General features: G+C 43.6%; 1 protein-coding gene across 3 annotated transcripts in view; it reads right to left on the bottom strand.

The window, feature by feature from the left end:
* The window catches only part of Slc18a1 (solute carrier family 18 member A1), a 28,382-nt gene extending 23,955 nt beyond the window's left edge, over positions 1-4,427 (bottom strand). For all 3 annotated transcript variants that reach the window (XM_059244794.1, XM_059244793.1, XM_059244795.1), the window contains exons 1-3: positions 4,304-4,427; positions 2,643-2,997; positions 1,395-1,453 (exon numbers count right to left, since the gene is read on the bottom strand). In XM_059244794.1, coding sequence (XP_059100777.1) covers positions 1,395-1,453; positions 2,643-2,997; positions 4,304-4,427 — 538 coding nt within the window. The remainder of the gene's footprint in view (positions 1-1,394; positions 1,454-2,642; positions 2,998-4,303) is intronic.
* Between the last annotated feature and the right edge of the window lie 11,158 nt (positions 4,428-15,585).

Consider the following 15,585-nt stretch of genomic DNA (forward strand, 5'->3'; position numbering starts at 1 on the left):
TTATATGTGTTCCAGAAAAACATTTTAATGAATTATAAGTCACATTGGATAACTGTGTTCCTTAATTTGCTCTCTAACACGGGCTGAACTTATGGAAACTAATGAAATAAGTTGAACTTCCTGATTTTCCTCTCTTATTAGTAAATTTTGTTCTGTCACTGCTTCATACTTGTACACTCTGGTTCCCACCCCACCACCTTCTCCCATTTCCCTCTGGACCCAACCGGCCCCTCCACCTCTCTAAGTCTCTTGCCTTCGTTAGCTGGTTTAGGCTTTGTTTAGTGTCCCACGGAGTTTGTTGAGGACCTTCTCTGTGGCCCCCAGTTTAGAAGAGCGTGGCAGAGCCTGGTGACTTCATTTTCTATCATCCTGTTTTAATTACCCAAGTGTATTTCCAGTTCTCAGCAAGAACATCCCATTTCAAGCTTTGCACTCCAGCCTTCCTTCTATCCCTAAATGCAACTAGTTCTTGTCAAACTTTAGATTGGGTCAATTCTTACTATGGGGTGGGGGAGAAAAGCTGAGGAGGAAGAGAGAAGAGGATGTGTGGTAGAAAACTAAGAAAAAATCAAGAGGGAGAAACTATATTTGGAGCAAGGAATTAGCAGAACCAGTGGGAACCAATGGTAGATCTACAGGTGTCTTCCCTGCATTAATTCTCTAGAAGTGGACACCCCCACCCGGTGTGCTTCATCCCTTCATATCTCGGGGTCAAACATGAGGCTTATTCATCTCACTGTTTTGATTCCACCTCCATTTTATTAGGAACATCAAGCGGATACTGGATAGGCTTTGTCATTTACTTTCCTGTTTCTTTAGCAAATTTACTTTCCTAAGGTATAACCTAAGGTGCACTTAGTTGGGAAACAGTAGGATTTGGGGATTTTTCTAGTTACTATGATACAACATTCTTTTGTTGTTGTTAGTCACCCTTTACCATAGCATACTAAAACAATATCTTTATCATAGCATACTAAAATAATACTATCTCTTTTTAAAAAATGGGAGGCTTGCAGTAAGCTTGCTCAAGAGATTAGTTATGTGTACACACATACATACATACACACACACATACACACATACACCTGAACAAGTAAAAGTACATATACACATACATATACATATACATAGTGTGTACATTCAAACAGCTCTTGTGATTTTCACTGAAGTAAATTAAGAATCTGTTCTCCTGTAGATGAGGAGAATGATTCCAATATGGTTACTAACACTATCCCAGCCCCTGTTCAAATGACTACAAAACGTCTCAGCCAGTGTTCCAGTTGGCTTGTTCAGATGTCTTCTTTTCCTCTGGGAAACTCAGTCCTGCTCCCTTACACAACATTTGCATGATGAATCAAGGATGCTTAGTGAAGGGAGGGAGGCAAATGACTTACTGAGTGTGGAGAGAAACATGATCAGAAAGCCAGCAAACATGGGGATGTGGTAGCCAATCCTACAACGGAAGGGAACAAAGAAAGATAGCATTGTAGCACACATGCATATGCTGGGACCATATGCTTTTTAATCTCAGTAGGAACCGATACGGGGTTAATCTGAGAGCATTCTTTTCATATGTGAATGCATACACATAAATAAAACAGACATGCAAATCTACCCCCAGACAAGGCCCAAATTATCCTTTCCTGAAAAGGTATCTCTCAAAACCTCAGGATCGTCCTGGATGACGTTTCCAGATTGCCAGAGCTTCCAATTGTATTCAGACTGTCCTGTTCTCTCCTCCATCCCACTCAGACCATGCTCACCAACTTCCAGCTGCTCACTGCCCTGTTCTCAGTATTCAATATTCACATCACTGAGGAAATGTGATGCCTCTAACATTTCACCGATAACCTGTTATCCTTTGGGATAACAAGCTTCCAAACTGATGGCTCCCCTGGAGGCCAGAGCATTCCTTTTTTCTCTTCTAATCACCTATATAATCAGTTCTCAACCTGTGGGTCATGACCCCTTTGGGGTTGTATATTAGATATTCACATTACAATTCATAACAGGAGCAAAATTACAGTTATGAAGTAGCAACAAAATAATTTTATGGTGAGGATTGGTCAATCACAACAAAAGGAACTATATTAAAGGGTTACAGCATCAGGAAGGCTGAGAACTACTGACCTATATGAGACCTGGGCCTTGGTGCTAATACCAAGTCTGTACTTTGTGGATAGGACACTGTGGCATTTGAATAAGAATGGCACCCATAGGCCCATATATTTGAACTCTTAGTCACCAGGGAGTGGCACTTTGAAAGGAATAGAAGGATTAAGAGGTGTGTCCTTGTTGGAGCAAGTGTGTCACTGGGGGTGGGCTTTGAGGTTTCAAAAGTCCCTTGCCAAGTCCAGAGTCTCTTCTCTCTCTCTCTCTCTCTCTCTCTCTCTCTCTCTCTCTCTCTCTCTCTCTCTCTCTCTCTCTCTGCTTATAGATCAGGATGTAGCTCTCAGCTACTAGTCCAGTATCAACCTGCATCCTGCCATGCTTCCTGCCATGATGATAATGGACTAAACTTCTGATACTGTATGCAAGCCCCAAATTTAAATGCTTTCTCTTGCAATAGTTACCTTGGTCATGGTGTCTCTTCACAGCAATAGAGCAGTGACTAAGACAGACACTGCGGCTACTGAGTTTACCTGTTGGTAAGAGGTCCTACAAATGGGTTGACCAGAAGCTGCATCAAAGCCTTCGAAGCAAATAGAACCCCAACCCGGACGTTTTCTTCTTCCAAGAACTCTATCCCTTGCAAGCAGTTGTTTTTAGGTACTGAGACAGCTTCAGTGACCGGAGGAGGGATGGTGCCATTTGTCCACGCTACACGGAAGGGTACATGCTCTTCTACAGTCATGGTGGTGTTGTCAAAGAAGGAGAATATGGTAGAGAAGGCAGGAGAGGTGAGAGCTTGCTGGGAGCTTACAGAAGGACCCCTATGCAAAGAAGAGTTGACGTCTTTGAACTCTGTCGCATACAGGAAGGTGGGCACAATGGGCACTGAAAATCAATGAGGATACGTGAGGAAACTCAAGGACAGAGATCCTGTCACCACTACTAAGTTCAAAGGCATTACTATGAGGTCCAGTTTGATGCAGAAAGAAGACTCCTAAGTGACACCATTTAAAGCCTACTAAAGATCATGCCTGTTCAAATCATCCTATTAGCTAAAGGACCACGTTCTAGTTATCATATAGCTAGTCTTCATGAATTTGTGACATCCTTACCAGTTAGTTCACCTACTTGTAAAGAATCAGGTCTAACTGAAGAATCAATGCTTGATGATGATCTATAATGATTTTTCACAGATGGGTGCACAATGAGAAAAAATATTCCTCCAGTACACATATTCTAGCTGAAGCAGAACAAAGCTGGTGCTGCCTCTTGGAATCAGTTCCCAGATGACCAGAGGGTTGAAGGCTAAGGACCCAGGCAGTGTACTGTTAGAAGCTCAGGCTCAGAGGCAGTTCACAGGTATTGAATTCCAGCCCCAGCACTTGCTAGTGGGCAGCTTGGGCATGGTGTTTAACATCTCTGAGCCTTTTGTAAGAGACAGAACCTCCCAGGACCCATTGATGTCAAGATTTAATAATTTCTGTGGTGGAGTGGAGAGTGTGTATGCATATTTCCCTTTGATATAAAGATTTCTTATTTGCCATTTCAGTGTTTGTGAGAATATAATAATAGAATTATAATTTTATTATAGAATTATGAATTATAGAATCACAAGAAATGAGTATTGGCTGTATTGGACTATCTACTTCTCATAAGAAGACGCTTCTTTAAAGCATGTATTTCACCCAGGAGAGACAGCATGCGAGTACTTATCTACTTCTGTAATGTCATGTAAAAGTTAATGAAGTGTCAGCCAGAAAATACAGGAGTGTGAGGCAATGAACTGCAAAAAGGCTGGGCTTGGTATGGATTTGCATGTCCTACATTTGCAAAGGACAGTCTGGAAAAGCATCACAGGGAAACAGTGCTCACTGCCCCAGGTGTCTCCAGAGTCGCCAGCAACCATGGGAAGACATAATAGTGAAGAAGTGACATTCTGGCTCGGGTCTTCTTTTCTTGCCAGCACCTCTGAACCTGTTTTGGTTTGGACCTCGGGGGTCATTAGTCTTAAGTCTGACAGCCTTCAGGCCCTGCTGCCTACAGTTCCCTCCAACCCTCAACAACCTCCATGTCTTTTCCATATGAGGAACTGAAAAAGTCGGCCCAATGATGAAATCAAGCGGGGTAGGTACATGCTGCCTGCTGTGACCCAAAGCAGATACACCCTCACCACAGAAAGCCCCAGACGTACCCACCACAGTGAGCAGCATGTTGTCCAGGAGCAGAGCCACAAACACCACCACCAGCACCAGCTGCCGGGACTTTCTCGCTTCCTTCAGCAACTGCTGAGGAGCACCCAGAACAACCTGGAACATGGCAAGGCTGCAGGAGTGGGCTGAGGAGGGAGTGGGAGAGTGGGGGCTTCTCCTCCAGGCGCTTAGGAAGGTCCCTTGACAGCCGTGGGTCTTCTGTCGCCTTTATAGAAGAAGACGAAGTCTGCCTGGTCCAGTAAAGCTCACTGTTCAAATCAGAAGTGTGAAGGGTTGCTGTTGCAAGTAACAAAAGAGTTTGAATTTTTCATGCCTGTCTGCTCATTTCTTATATAATCTCAGTAAGTCCACATTTCCCACAACACCTTGCAGAAAACTTTGCTTATCAGAGGTTTATGTCTGAAATTACACCCACTGCATTCAACAGCCTCCCCAGATGAGCAGCCCCCTTGTTTCTCAGCTGACGGACATCAGCCTCTCATCTGGATGGTGTAGGCATCACCTGGGCCGCTACAAACTGTTTTCTTCTAATTTTTAAATAGGTTTAATTCTGAAATACTGCACACCTGTAATCCCAGCACCTTGGAGGTGAAGCCAGGAGGACCATAAGACTGAGGCCAGCCTGGACTACATAGAGATCCAGGTCACAGGTACACAGCAAGACCTGGCCTTAAAAATAAGGTAAGTACAAATAAAAGCAACTTTGTGACTATGCAAAAAAAAAAGTCTTATGTTTATCACCACTCAACAAATTATAGCATAGGAGACTATATGTAGCATACAAAAGTATGTGTCAAAAAAAAAGGGAGGGGGAAGTATGTGTCACCCAGGCTGTCTGTCCACTGACAAGCATTAATCAGAAACAAAACAGTTTAAAAAAATCAAAGACTCAGGAGCTGGAGAGATTTGTCCTGGTCACACGATTGGCGTCAAATGGAGATAAAAGCCCAAGCTTCTCAGCTTATATACTTGCACTCTACCTTTTCCTGTGGATATACATCAGAAGTACTTGGATTTTTGTATTTAAGCTACAGGACCCTGTTCAGAAAGGTGTGTTGCTGTGTAAATAAGGCACTAACTTTCATGACGAGTTTCCTAAGTGGACTTCTCTATCAGTAGCTTCCTATTTAGGAACCTGTATCATATGTTACCATTAAGTCCCAGTTTCTTGTCTAACTTCAGGGAATTGAAATTTCTAAGAGGATTTTATTTGCTTTTTATGAGGTTTCTGTCAGAGTACCAACAATACCAACAATGTCACACTTAAAAATGGGCTACTGTCATAAAATGTATGATACGTATATGACATTACATTTATAGCTTGACATTTGTATGTTAAAAAAAAGGTGTGCTTATTTTTAAAAGACTAGAAAGATGTACATTCAGGTGCTGGTTACTTATAATCAGTGATTTTACTCTTTTCTTCATTTATCATTTTAAAATATTCTATAGTGAACCAGTTTCATAGAACAAGTAGTAAATAATTTTGAATGGTTATCTCTGGGATTAAACATTAACCTCAAATGGTAGAAGCACTCCAGGCACTGGGCTACTGTCCTCTAAGTCCCAGGCTAGAAGAATATACTCCACACTGCAGTTCAAGGAGCAAGCTCCCAAGTGAAACAAATTCCCAGATAACCTTGAACCAGGAACCACATACAGTAACCCGGGAGCCTTCACTTCCTTGTATAATAAGAAATTTTGAACTACAAACTTACTCAAGACACATGAGAATGAAAATAAGGAAAGATGAAAAGAAAGCAACAGAAATGAAGTTGCCAAGGAGAGTAAAATAAGCAGGGAGAGATGAAACACACAATAAAATGACAACAAAAAAAAAAACAAGAAATCTGTCAATCCACCAGAGTAAACTTCACAGTCAAAATCCTCTAATAAGAAAGAGAAATTTTAAAAACTTGTCCAAAAAGAAAAAAATCTTACCTTACAACTAGTTCATCTTGATGTGAGGCACTCAGAGAAAAATTGGCAGCTGTTGGCAAGAGAGCCGAGACTCTGCTCTCTCCAAGTGGGTGTGCTGATGGATTTATTGCTGTCTGTTCTCTGAGGAGACTCGTGTGTGTGTGTGTGTGTGTGTGTGTGTGTGTGTGTGTGTGTGTGTGTGTGTGTGTGTTGCGCGCTGTGTCCACAAAGACTTAATTGGAACCTCCAACAGGTTTCATTGAGCCCCTTAGCTCCCTGCGTCAAAGGCAGGCAGGGCTGGGGCCAGAGAGGACGGAGGGGGTGGATTTCTTCCTGAGCAAAGAGGCTCTGGGCTGTGCTGGTTTTCATCTGTGCTTATCTGTCATACCGCTCACTTAACTCCTGCCTGGATCTGAATACAAACTGGAATGCAAGATGGAACTGGGGGGGGGGGGGGGCACCTCCTGTCCTTTGCCACTTCAAGATGCCTCCTGTGCTCCAATTCTTTCCTTAAAAGTAATAAATCTTGAAACTTTTATGTGAAGACAGATTATGTGCCTACTGTTCTTTAGCCATAAAATCTAACGTCTGGAGCTGGGGAAATGACTCAGTAAAAGGTTTGCCACACATGTAGAAAGACCTGAGTCTAATTCCCAGCACACATTTGCTATTAGACAGCTCTGAAAGTCTGAAGTCCACACAGCTGTGCCTGAGTTCAAATGAAGGCATCCTCGGGGCTTTGTTCCTTCTGGAGGCCCTGAGGACAACCCAATCTTTCAGCTCCTAGAGGCCACCTACAGTTCTCGGCTTCTAGCTTTCACCTTCAAACCAACAGCACTTGCCTAACTCTCTCCCTCCTTCACTTACGAGAGTGCTTGTGGTTACACCGAGCATGCCCAAATATTTCAAGATTGGCTTCCTGTCCCCCGGACCTTAACATAATCATACCTGCAACACCTGTACCTTTTAGCACAAGGAGAAACAGTCACAGGTTCATGACTAGGATGTGAGCACCTCTGGGTGCCATTGCCCTGTTATCACAGAGGGCAGAATCCCCCAAAAAGGGTATATGAAAATGACAATTTGGGGAACTGAGGGCTTAAGAGGACAGGTGTGACTGAAGGATGGTCATATGTTACATTAACAGAAATATAGTAACAATGACAACTGCTGTTAAATGCCTACTCCATTTTTAGCATATTGCTATATGTAGCCATATGTCATATGTAATACATATTATATTCAAAACACACATATACATTTTCAGCTGTGCAGTGCTTATGTTCATAGGCAGGACAAGTAAGTCTTCACAGATACCAATGAGCACAGGAATGAGTGCTCATCTTCCTCTGGTTAATTTTTTCATTTATGGATGTTGGGGGGTGCGGGTACATGTGTGCCATGACACATGTGTCAGTGGACAACCCCGGATGGCATTCTTTACCTTCTACTTTGTTAAGACCTTTTTTTTTTTGGTCACTGAACTCACCAGGCTGGCTGATCAACAAGAAGGTCCAGTGAACCCACCTCAAGTTATCAGGCTTGGCAGCAAGCGCCCTTCCACTGAGCCGTATAATGTGCTCTAAAATACAAATGTGTGTGCACGTTTTCAGGCATGCACACATTTTTCAAAAGCTGAAAGCAACCCTGATGCCCCCTGATGGACGAATGGATAAGCAAATGTGATAAATACTCACAATGAGATCTTCTCCAGTGTGGATTAATCTTGAGGATGTTTTGCTAAAAGTATGTCATTCACCACAGGTAAAGCTCTCTAAGATTTCTTCTATATGAGGTTCCTAGAATAGTGGAATCATAGAAACAGAAACTGCAGTTTGCTAGGGCCTAGGGGAAGGAGGAATGGGAAGTGAGTACAGGGTTTTGGTTTCACAAGATGAAAAGCTTCTACAGATTGGCTGGCTGAACCAATGTCAGTACACTTAACACTGAATTGTACATTTAAAAATGGTTAACATGATAGGTCTTAGGTCTCTTTTGAAATAACTAAACTTTTTCAAAAATTGTATGTACATTGTGATTATATATACTATATATTTGAATATATGTAATATATATTGAGAAATATACACACCAAGCACAATGGCTCACATCGATAATCTCAGCACTCTGGAAGCTAAGGTAAGAGACCTCCATAAATTCAAAGCTGGACTACACAGTGAGTTCTAAGACAACCTACGCTACAGGGTGAGCCCATGTCTAAGAAACCAAACAAGACTACATATTCTAGCTAGTCTCGAACTCACAATCCCTCTACCTTGCCCTCTCAAGTACATGATTGTGCACCTTAACTCTACATATATTCCACGTAATAGTGGAAAAATCAAAACTAAATAGTAACTAGTAAAAAGCAATAGTGCCATCTAGATACAGGTATGCCAGTGACCTCTAAATCCTTGCAAAGTCCTCTGTTTCTGGTCAGAGCAAAGTGGAAGTGTGAGGCTCTCCGGCCATGGTTCTGTTCTTTCCAGTTTAAGTGGCTGGCAGTCGGGACCTTCAGACAGACAGCTTGTTCTCTACATGCACATAAAACAATGACTAGATCTGAGGTTTACATGGCCCTGCCACAACAGGCATGGATCCTGTGACTCGGATCTGGGGGGGTATTTTTGTTTCTCATTTCTTCCTGTTTCCCTTAGCTGTTTAAGTATTTAACAATCACTTCATAATTTCTCATATTTAGCAGATGTCAGGATTGCAGACCCAGACTTCAGGGGCTTGGTTCCCAAATGTATGACTTTGGTTCAGAAGTTATGTGTGCAGACTTCTGAAAAAACAAAACAACAACAACAAAAAAAATAAAACAGGGATATTCAACAACAACAAAAAAAAAAAAAAAAAAACAGGGATATTTAGGGGGAGGGACTGTAGCTTTCTATGGGCATGATCTTCATAACACTGAAGATCCTATGGAATAGGGATGTGTCCAAAGGGTAAGGAGTCACTGTTGTAAACAAAAATAGTCGCTGGATTTAGATCCAGGGCAACAAAGCATTTTAAAATGCCAAAAATCAGCCAGGTGGTGGTGGCGCATGCCTTTAATCCCAGCACTCGGGAGGCAGAGGCAGGCAGATCTCTGTGAGTTTAAGGCCAGCCTGGGCTACAGAGTGAGTTCCAGAAAAGGCTCCAAAGCTACACAGAGAAACCCTGTCTCAAAAAAACTAAAAAAAAAAAAAAGCCAAAAATCAAAGCCAGCACGATAGTCAAGCTTCCTTCCCTGAGCCAAGTCCCTTCAACTCAGTGTGGATGTCCTTCAGCTGTGGCAGAAGCATGCAGGTGTCTCAGAAGAGTGGAGAACCCAAAGCAGGGTTCTCTGGTAGGATTTGAATTTGAGGGCTCTCCTGGCTGTTGTTTCTCACCATGACCTCAGCCATGACCTTTACTGTAGACCTAAGTCTCATGCTCACACTCCTACCCACTTCTGCTTTCCGTTTGCTGTCAAGCGCTCTTCATCTCTTTTGCTCGGTGAGGACCTTCCCGTCCTTCCATGGGCTCCCTGCTTCCCAGCATGCCATTTGAAAGAGCATCTTTTACTTCAATCGCTAGATTTCTTATTAAATTAAATTTTGTATTTATGCATGCATTTGTACACATGGAAAGATGATCTGTGCACTGTGACTCAGTGTGGAGGTCAGAAAAGAGCATTGGATCCCCTGGAACTGGAGTTACAGGTAACTATTCCTTTAAGGCAGGGTCTCCTCCCAGTTGAGTGTCTTAGTTGGGGTTTTTATTGCTGTGATGAAACACCATGACTACAATGCAAGTTGGGGAAGAAAGGGTTTATTTGGCCTACACTTCCATATCACTGTTCATCATTGAAGTCAGGACAGCAATTCAAACAGGGCAGGAACCTGGAGGCAGGAGCTGCTTACTGGCTTGTCATGGCTTGCTCAGCCTGCTTTCTTATGGAACCCAGGACCACCAGCCCAGGGCTGGCACCACCCACAATGGGCTGGACACTTCCCCATCAATCATTAATTAAGAAAATGCCCTACAGGTTTGCCGCAGGTAGATCTTAAAGGAAACATTTTCTTAATTGATATCCCTCCTTCCAGATTACTTTATCTTGTGTCAAGTTAACATAAAACTATCCCAGACACTGGGTTCAGTGTATGCATGGGATGCCTGCATTATTACATGGGCCATAGCATCTAAACTCTGGTTCCCATGTTTGCAAAACGTCTTCACCTCTGAGACATCTCTTCAGGTCTCAAGTCCTAGAATTCTCAGTGCCTCCAACTGTTCAGATTGTCGGAGCACAGTCCATCATGGCAGGATTGTATGGTACAGGAGGTTTGTCCACTTTATGGCAGCTGAAAAAGCTAGGATCTCATATACTCTTTGAGGGCATTCTCCCAAGGATGTAACTTCCCGCTCCTGGACCCTACCTCTGATATTTCCCCCACCTCCCCTTAGTGTCACAGGCTGGCCTCCAGGTTTTTGTCACAGAAGCTTTTGAGGAACATTTGCACAACAATAACTATATGTTACTATTTCTATTAATATTACTGATTTTAAATCATTCTTGACTCTCCAGGCTTCACAGAAGCTGGGCTGAAGTACCGAAGGCCCTGAAGGGGACTCACGCATTCCCAGAGCCTCTTTGCTTAAGAATGAGAGTGAAGAAGCATCACCTTCCATGTAGACTTCGGTTCTGAAACCCACATATGCTGGGCTGTGTAGGCAGAATTCTACCTCTAACAGGTGAACTCTCAACCCCAGTATTGGCTCCTTATAAAATCTGATCCTCATACCATTAGACAAGAGAACTGGTGGAAATAGTTGTGACTTTGCTGGAGCAGGAAATGCAGTGTCATTTGAGGACAATGGACATGTATTCCCTAAACTCAGTTCTCATCAAACTCATTCCTGGTGAGTACACTGTCTTGGTTAGGGTTTTCATTGCTGTGAAAAGATACCATAACTATGCCAACTTTTATAAGGAAAACATTTAATTGAGGGGGCTTGCTTACAGTTTCAGAGGTTCAGTCCGTTATCATCATGGCAGGGAGCATGGTGGCGTGCAGGCAGATGTGGTGCTGGAGGAGTAGCTGAGAGTCCTATATCTTGCAAGCAACAGGAAGTCAACTGGAACACTGGGTGGTACCCTGAGCATAGGATACCTCAAAGCCTGCCCCCACAGTAACACACTTCCTCCAACAAAGCCATACCCACTTCAACAAAGTCACACCTCCTAATAGTTGTTGTAATTTAAAAGCAGCAAGAAGGAATCATGCCATACAACAGGGCTCACATGGGAGGTTTATTGGGGGAAGGACAAGGAAGAGGGCAGAGAAGAGGACAGAGAAGGAGGCGGAGACTGGTTTCTAGGGAAGAGAGTGAAGGAAGAGAAAAAGAAAGAGAGGGGAGGTGGCCAAGGCCCGCCTTTTATAAGGAAACGTAGCAAATGTGCACAGGGGATGCTCTTAGTGGCTGCAGCTGACGAGATATCCTGTCAGGACCCTAAGGGCAGGCCAGTACAGATGCCTAAATGCTAACAATAGTGCCACTCCCTATTAGATTATGGGGGCCAATTACATTCAAACTACCACATACACATTTCAGTCCTTACTTGGAAGGTGGGGGGGAGGGGCAGTCCCTTTAACCATCAGTTTGGGTCCTAATTATGCCATTGAGAACTGTGGGACCATGGGCAGCTGTTTTCTTTCTCTATGCCACTGACTGCTAACTTGTAGAGATTTTGTGGGAGGTTAATGAGTTAGCTGCAAGCATTTAGCAGGCCATGGTGCTTTTATAGAGGCAGATGCAGGATGATCTCTGATTTCCAGGGAAGCCTGGTCTGCATTATGAGTTCTAGGCCAGCCAGGGATATATAGTGAGACCCTATCTCTAACAACAACAAACACTTACAAGAGTGTCTTGTGTTACAGGCCTCCAGACAACTGACACCATGACAGGAGTACTCCTCAGGCCTTAGAACCCAGCATGTAAGCAACAACACCAGCCAAAATGAGAACAACGACCATCATCAACGTCCATAATTCTGGGAAAGCCCCTAAATGTACTAACCTTGCTTGTGGCTTCTGTAAATCTGCTTCTGGCTGTTTTTGCTAACTCTTGTGTGTCAACCTGGGATGTGGATTTTGTGCTTCAAAGCTCATCCTGAGAAAGGATCAGGGCAGCCCTCAGGTCCTGAGCACCCAGTGTAGTAGATGACAGGCTAATAAATACTTTCTATTGGCTCGAATGCATGTCTGAGTGGTCTTCTCTGGTAGATACCTCACAACATCTGGGACATAGTAGGCATACAGTACTATGATGTAAGAACTTAAATATCAGAAAAACCTGAAGACATGGATTCTGCTCTGCAGAGCCCCTCTACTTGTGGGGGGAATTTCCAAACACTAAGTTCCCTAAGTGAATTTCCCTTTGAAGTCACCATCTATCCTGACCACTTCAGAGCTGTTACTTCTTCCTCACCACAAAAATTTACAGATTGCTCAAAACTTAGATGACACACCTAGCACTCTTCTTCCCATCTACTTCTTCTCTAAATTCTTCTTGTCTTGTTTTGTTTTTAGTGCTGGAGATAGAATCTAGGATCTTTTACCTGCTAAGTGAGTGATCTCACCAAGACCTAGCCCCTCTTCTCTGAATTCTAACTGAAAGGCCTACCTCCTCTCTCTCTTCCTGGCCTTAATTAACCCTAGGTGACTTTTTTAAAACCAGGTACAAAATCTAGCATTTCATTTTACAATGTTTTATATGTCATCCCTGTAGGATCATATGTGTTGGTCTTATCTCCACTACTTAGCCCTGTGTTCCTTAGAAATATTGTTCTACAAGTAATGCCGTCTTTGCTTTAGAGATATGGCATGGGCCCACAGACATAGAACTGTTTAAGAGTGAGCCTGGCCTGCTCCACCTAGCTTGGTGCAATGTATTCATGGCTCAGAACAAAAGTGTGCCCTACAGTTCTCTAGAGTTTCTCCAGGGACCGCACTATGCTGAGTTCATTACCAGTGTTCACATAATAGGCACTTGCTTACAGAAGGCATCATTTGAGTTTTGATTCTCTGACTGCTGTTGTTGAACAATCTTTTTGTACACTGTGAAGATGTGTTGCTCTCATGGGCTGAATAAAGAGCTAAATGGCCAATAGCTAGGTAGGAGGAGGTGTAGGCAGGAAAGCCAGACAGAGATAACCCTGGGAAGAAGAAAGGTGGAGTCACCAACCAGATGGAAAGAGAGAAAGACATGTAAGAGAACAGGTAAATGTCATGAGTCATGTGGCAACATGTAGATTGATAAAAATGGGTTAAAGTTGTAAGGGCTAGTTAATAACAAGCCTATGCTATCGGCTCAGCTTTCATAATTAATAATAAGTCTCTGTGTGGTTATTTAGGAGCTGGCTGGTGGGACAGAATACTCTGCCTACAGAGTGCATTGCTAGTAAGCCAAGGAATAAGAGCTTTCATGGCACTGAGATTCAGACTTAGAGACAGTGCAGGTAATGACAGTGATGGGAAGGCAGAGATGAACCAAACCCTAATGTCTCTGGAGCTTCCCCTGAGAATCCACAAGCTGTAGTTCCAGTTTTTCCCCCAGTTCATCTTTGATACTAGAGAAAGGGCTTTTAGTGGATTCTTGTTGCGAGCCTGGGGCTTGGCTTCTCATTTCAAATCAGAAGCATCCGCTCATCTTAGAAATGATTTGATCTTCCCAAATTCCCCATTGATAATTTGTGTCAGAGGTGTTTGTAGATTGATCTGAGTTTATACAAAAGAGATGGGCAAAACGTGTGCATAGACGTTATGAAGTCAAAAGACATGGTCTACGGTCTAAGAAGTTCAAATTGAAGGGAAATCGCATTCCTTTCATGGAATTCTGTTTCATGGCCTGTAAACTGGAGAGAAATATCTACTATCGCTGCATTCTAAAACTCTAACAATTATAAACTAGTCCTACGGAAAGGACAGTGACATAAGGAAACTCGGTATCTTACATGTGAACTTACAAACACAGTAATAGAGTGGAAGCACAGGAAGGAGAGAGGGAGAGCTCAGCTGCTGTTTACCCTGCTGTCTGTCACCCTCCCCTTTGACCTCATTCCATCAGGTGTAGGTGTTACAGGATTCTTCACTGACCCGATGGCATGCTTACGGCGCCCAGTCACAGACCTGCTCCATCTTACAACAAACCTAAGCCGGGCTTGGTGGCGCACATTTGTGATCTCAGCATGCAGGAGGCAGAGGCAGGTGAGTGCCTGAGAGTTCAAGGCAGCCTAGTTTACATAATGAGTTCCAGGCTGGCCAGGGCTGCACAGTGAGACTCTTTCTCAAACACACACACACACACACACCAGCCCCCCAAAAATGCATCAGTTTAAATAGAAGCCCTATAGCACCTTAATATTCCCCATTTTACTTCTGCTTCAAGAGTGTAGTGGAAGCTCAGCAGGTAAAACGGACAAAAAGCTTGGTGCAGTAGCACACACCTGTAATCCCAACACTTGGGAGCCTAGGACAGGAGGATTGGGAGTTTGAGGACAACTTGAAATACATAGCCAGACCTTGTGTCAAAAAGTCAAAAGGGGGCCTTGAGGTCCTAAGAGCAGGAGAGCTGTTCCTGCCCCTCATCAGCCGCAGCAGTTGGGAGAGGGGTCCCTACACCTTGCCTGAACAGCACAGTAAGAGCTGGCCCTGAAGATGTAGATTTGGGAGAACCGCCCCTGAGGATGTGAAAGCTGTAGAAATGGCCCTGCCCCTTGCTCATTGCTGCAAGGGGGCAATGCTGGAGAGCTCACCCTGGTGGCGAAGACAGGAGAGAGCTGGCTGGCTGACCAACACTGCAACTACCCAGGCCCAGAACCAGGGTTATGTGTTGGCCACCCCAACATCTACCCCATCTGTGATCTCCTGGAGTACGGGGTGGGGTGGGTGGGGTTGGTCCGGTGGACCCAGGGCTGCAAGATCTCCATGACACGGGGCAGCAAACAAGATGTCCAGGAAGAGTCCCAGTGAGGGCCCAGCATTGATGGTGTAGCAGAGACCAGGGACCTCAAACCAGACCAGTGATTCTTTGCGATGAATGCCTGCATGAAAAAATCTATGAATAAAGGGATTTACTGCATGACTCACTGAATCACACTGCAGCTTCCAATACAAGATTACGAGATTCTCCCTTTCTTCCTTTTCCCCCACTTCTCTTAAATTTTATTTTGTTGGGGGAGATGGGTGAGACCAGGAGACATGAATGATGTGGAGACATGATGTGAAAGACACAAAGAATAAATAAAAAGAAAGTTTTTAAAAAGTCAGAAAGGGAAGAAGGAGGAAGAGGAAGATCATATTTTATAATTCAG

This window comes from Peromyscus eremicus, chromosome 17 (genome assembly GCF_949786415.1).
Source record: "Peromyscus eremicus chromosome 17, PerEre_H2_v1, whole genome shotgun sequence".
NCBI classification, from domain to species: domain Eukaryota; kingdom Metazoa; phylum Chordata; class Mammalia; order Rodentia; family Cricetidae; genus Peromyscus; species Peromyscus eremicus.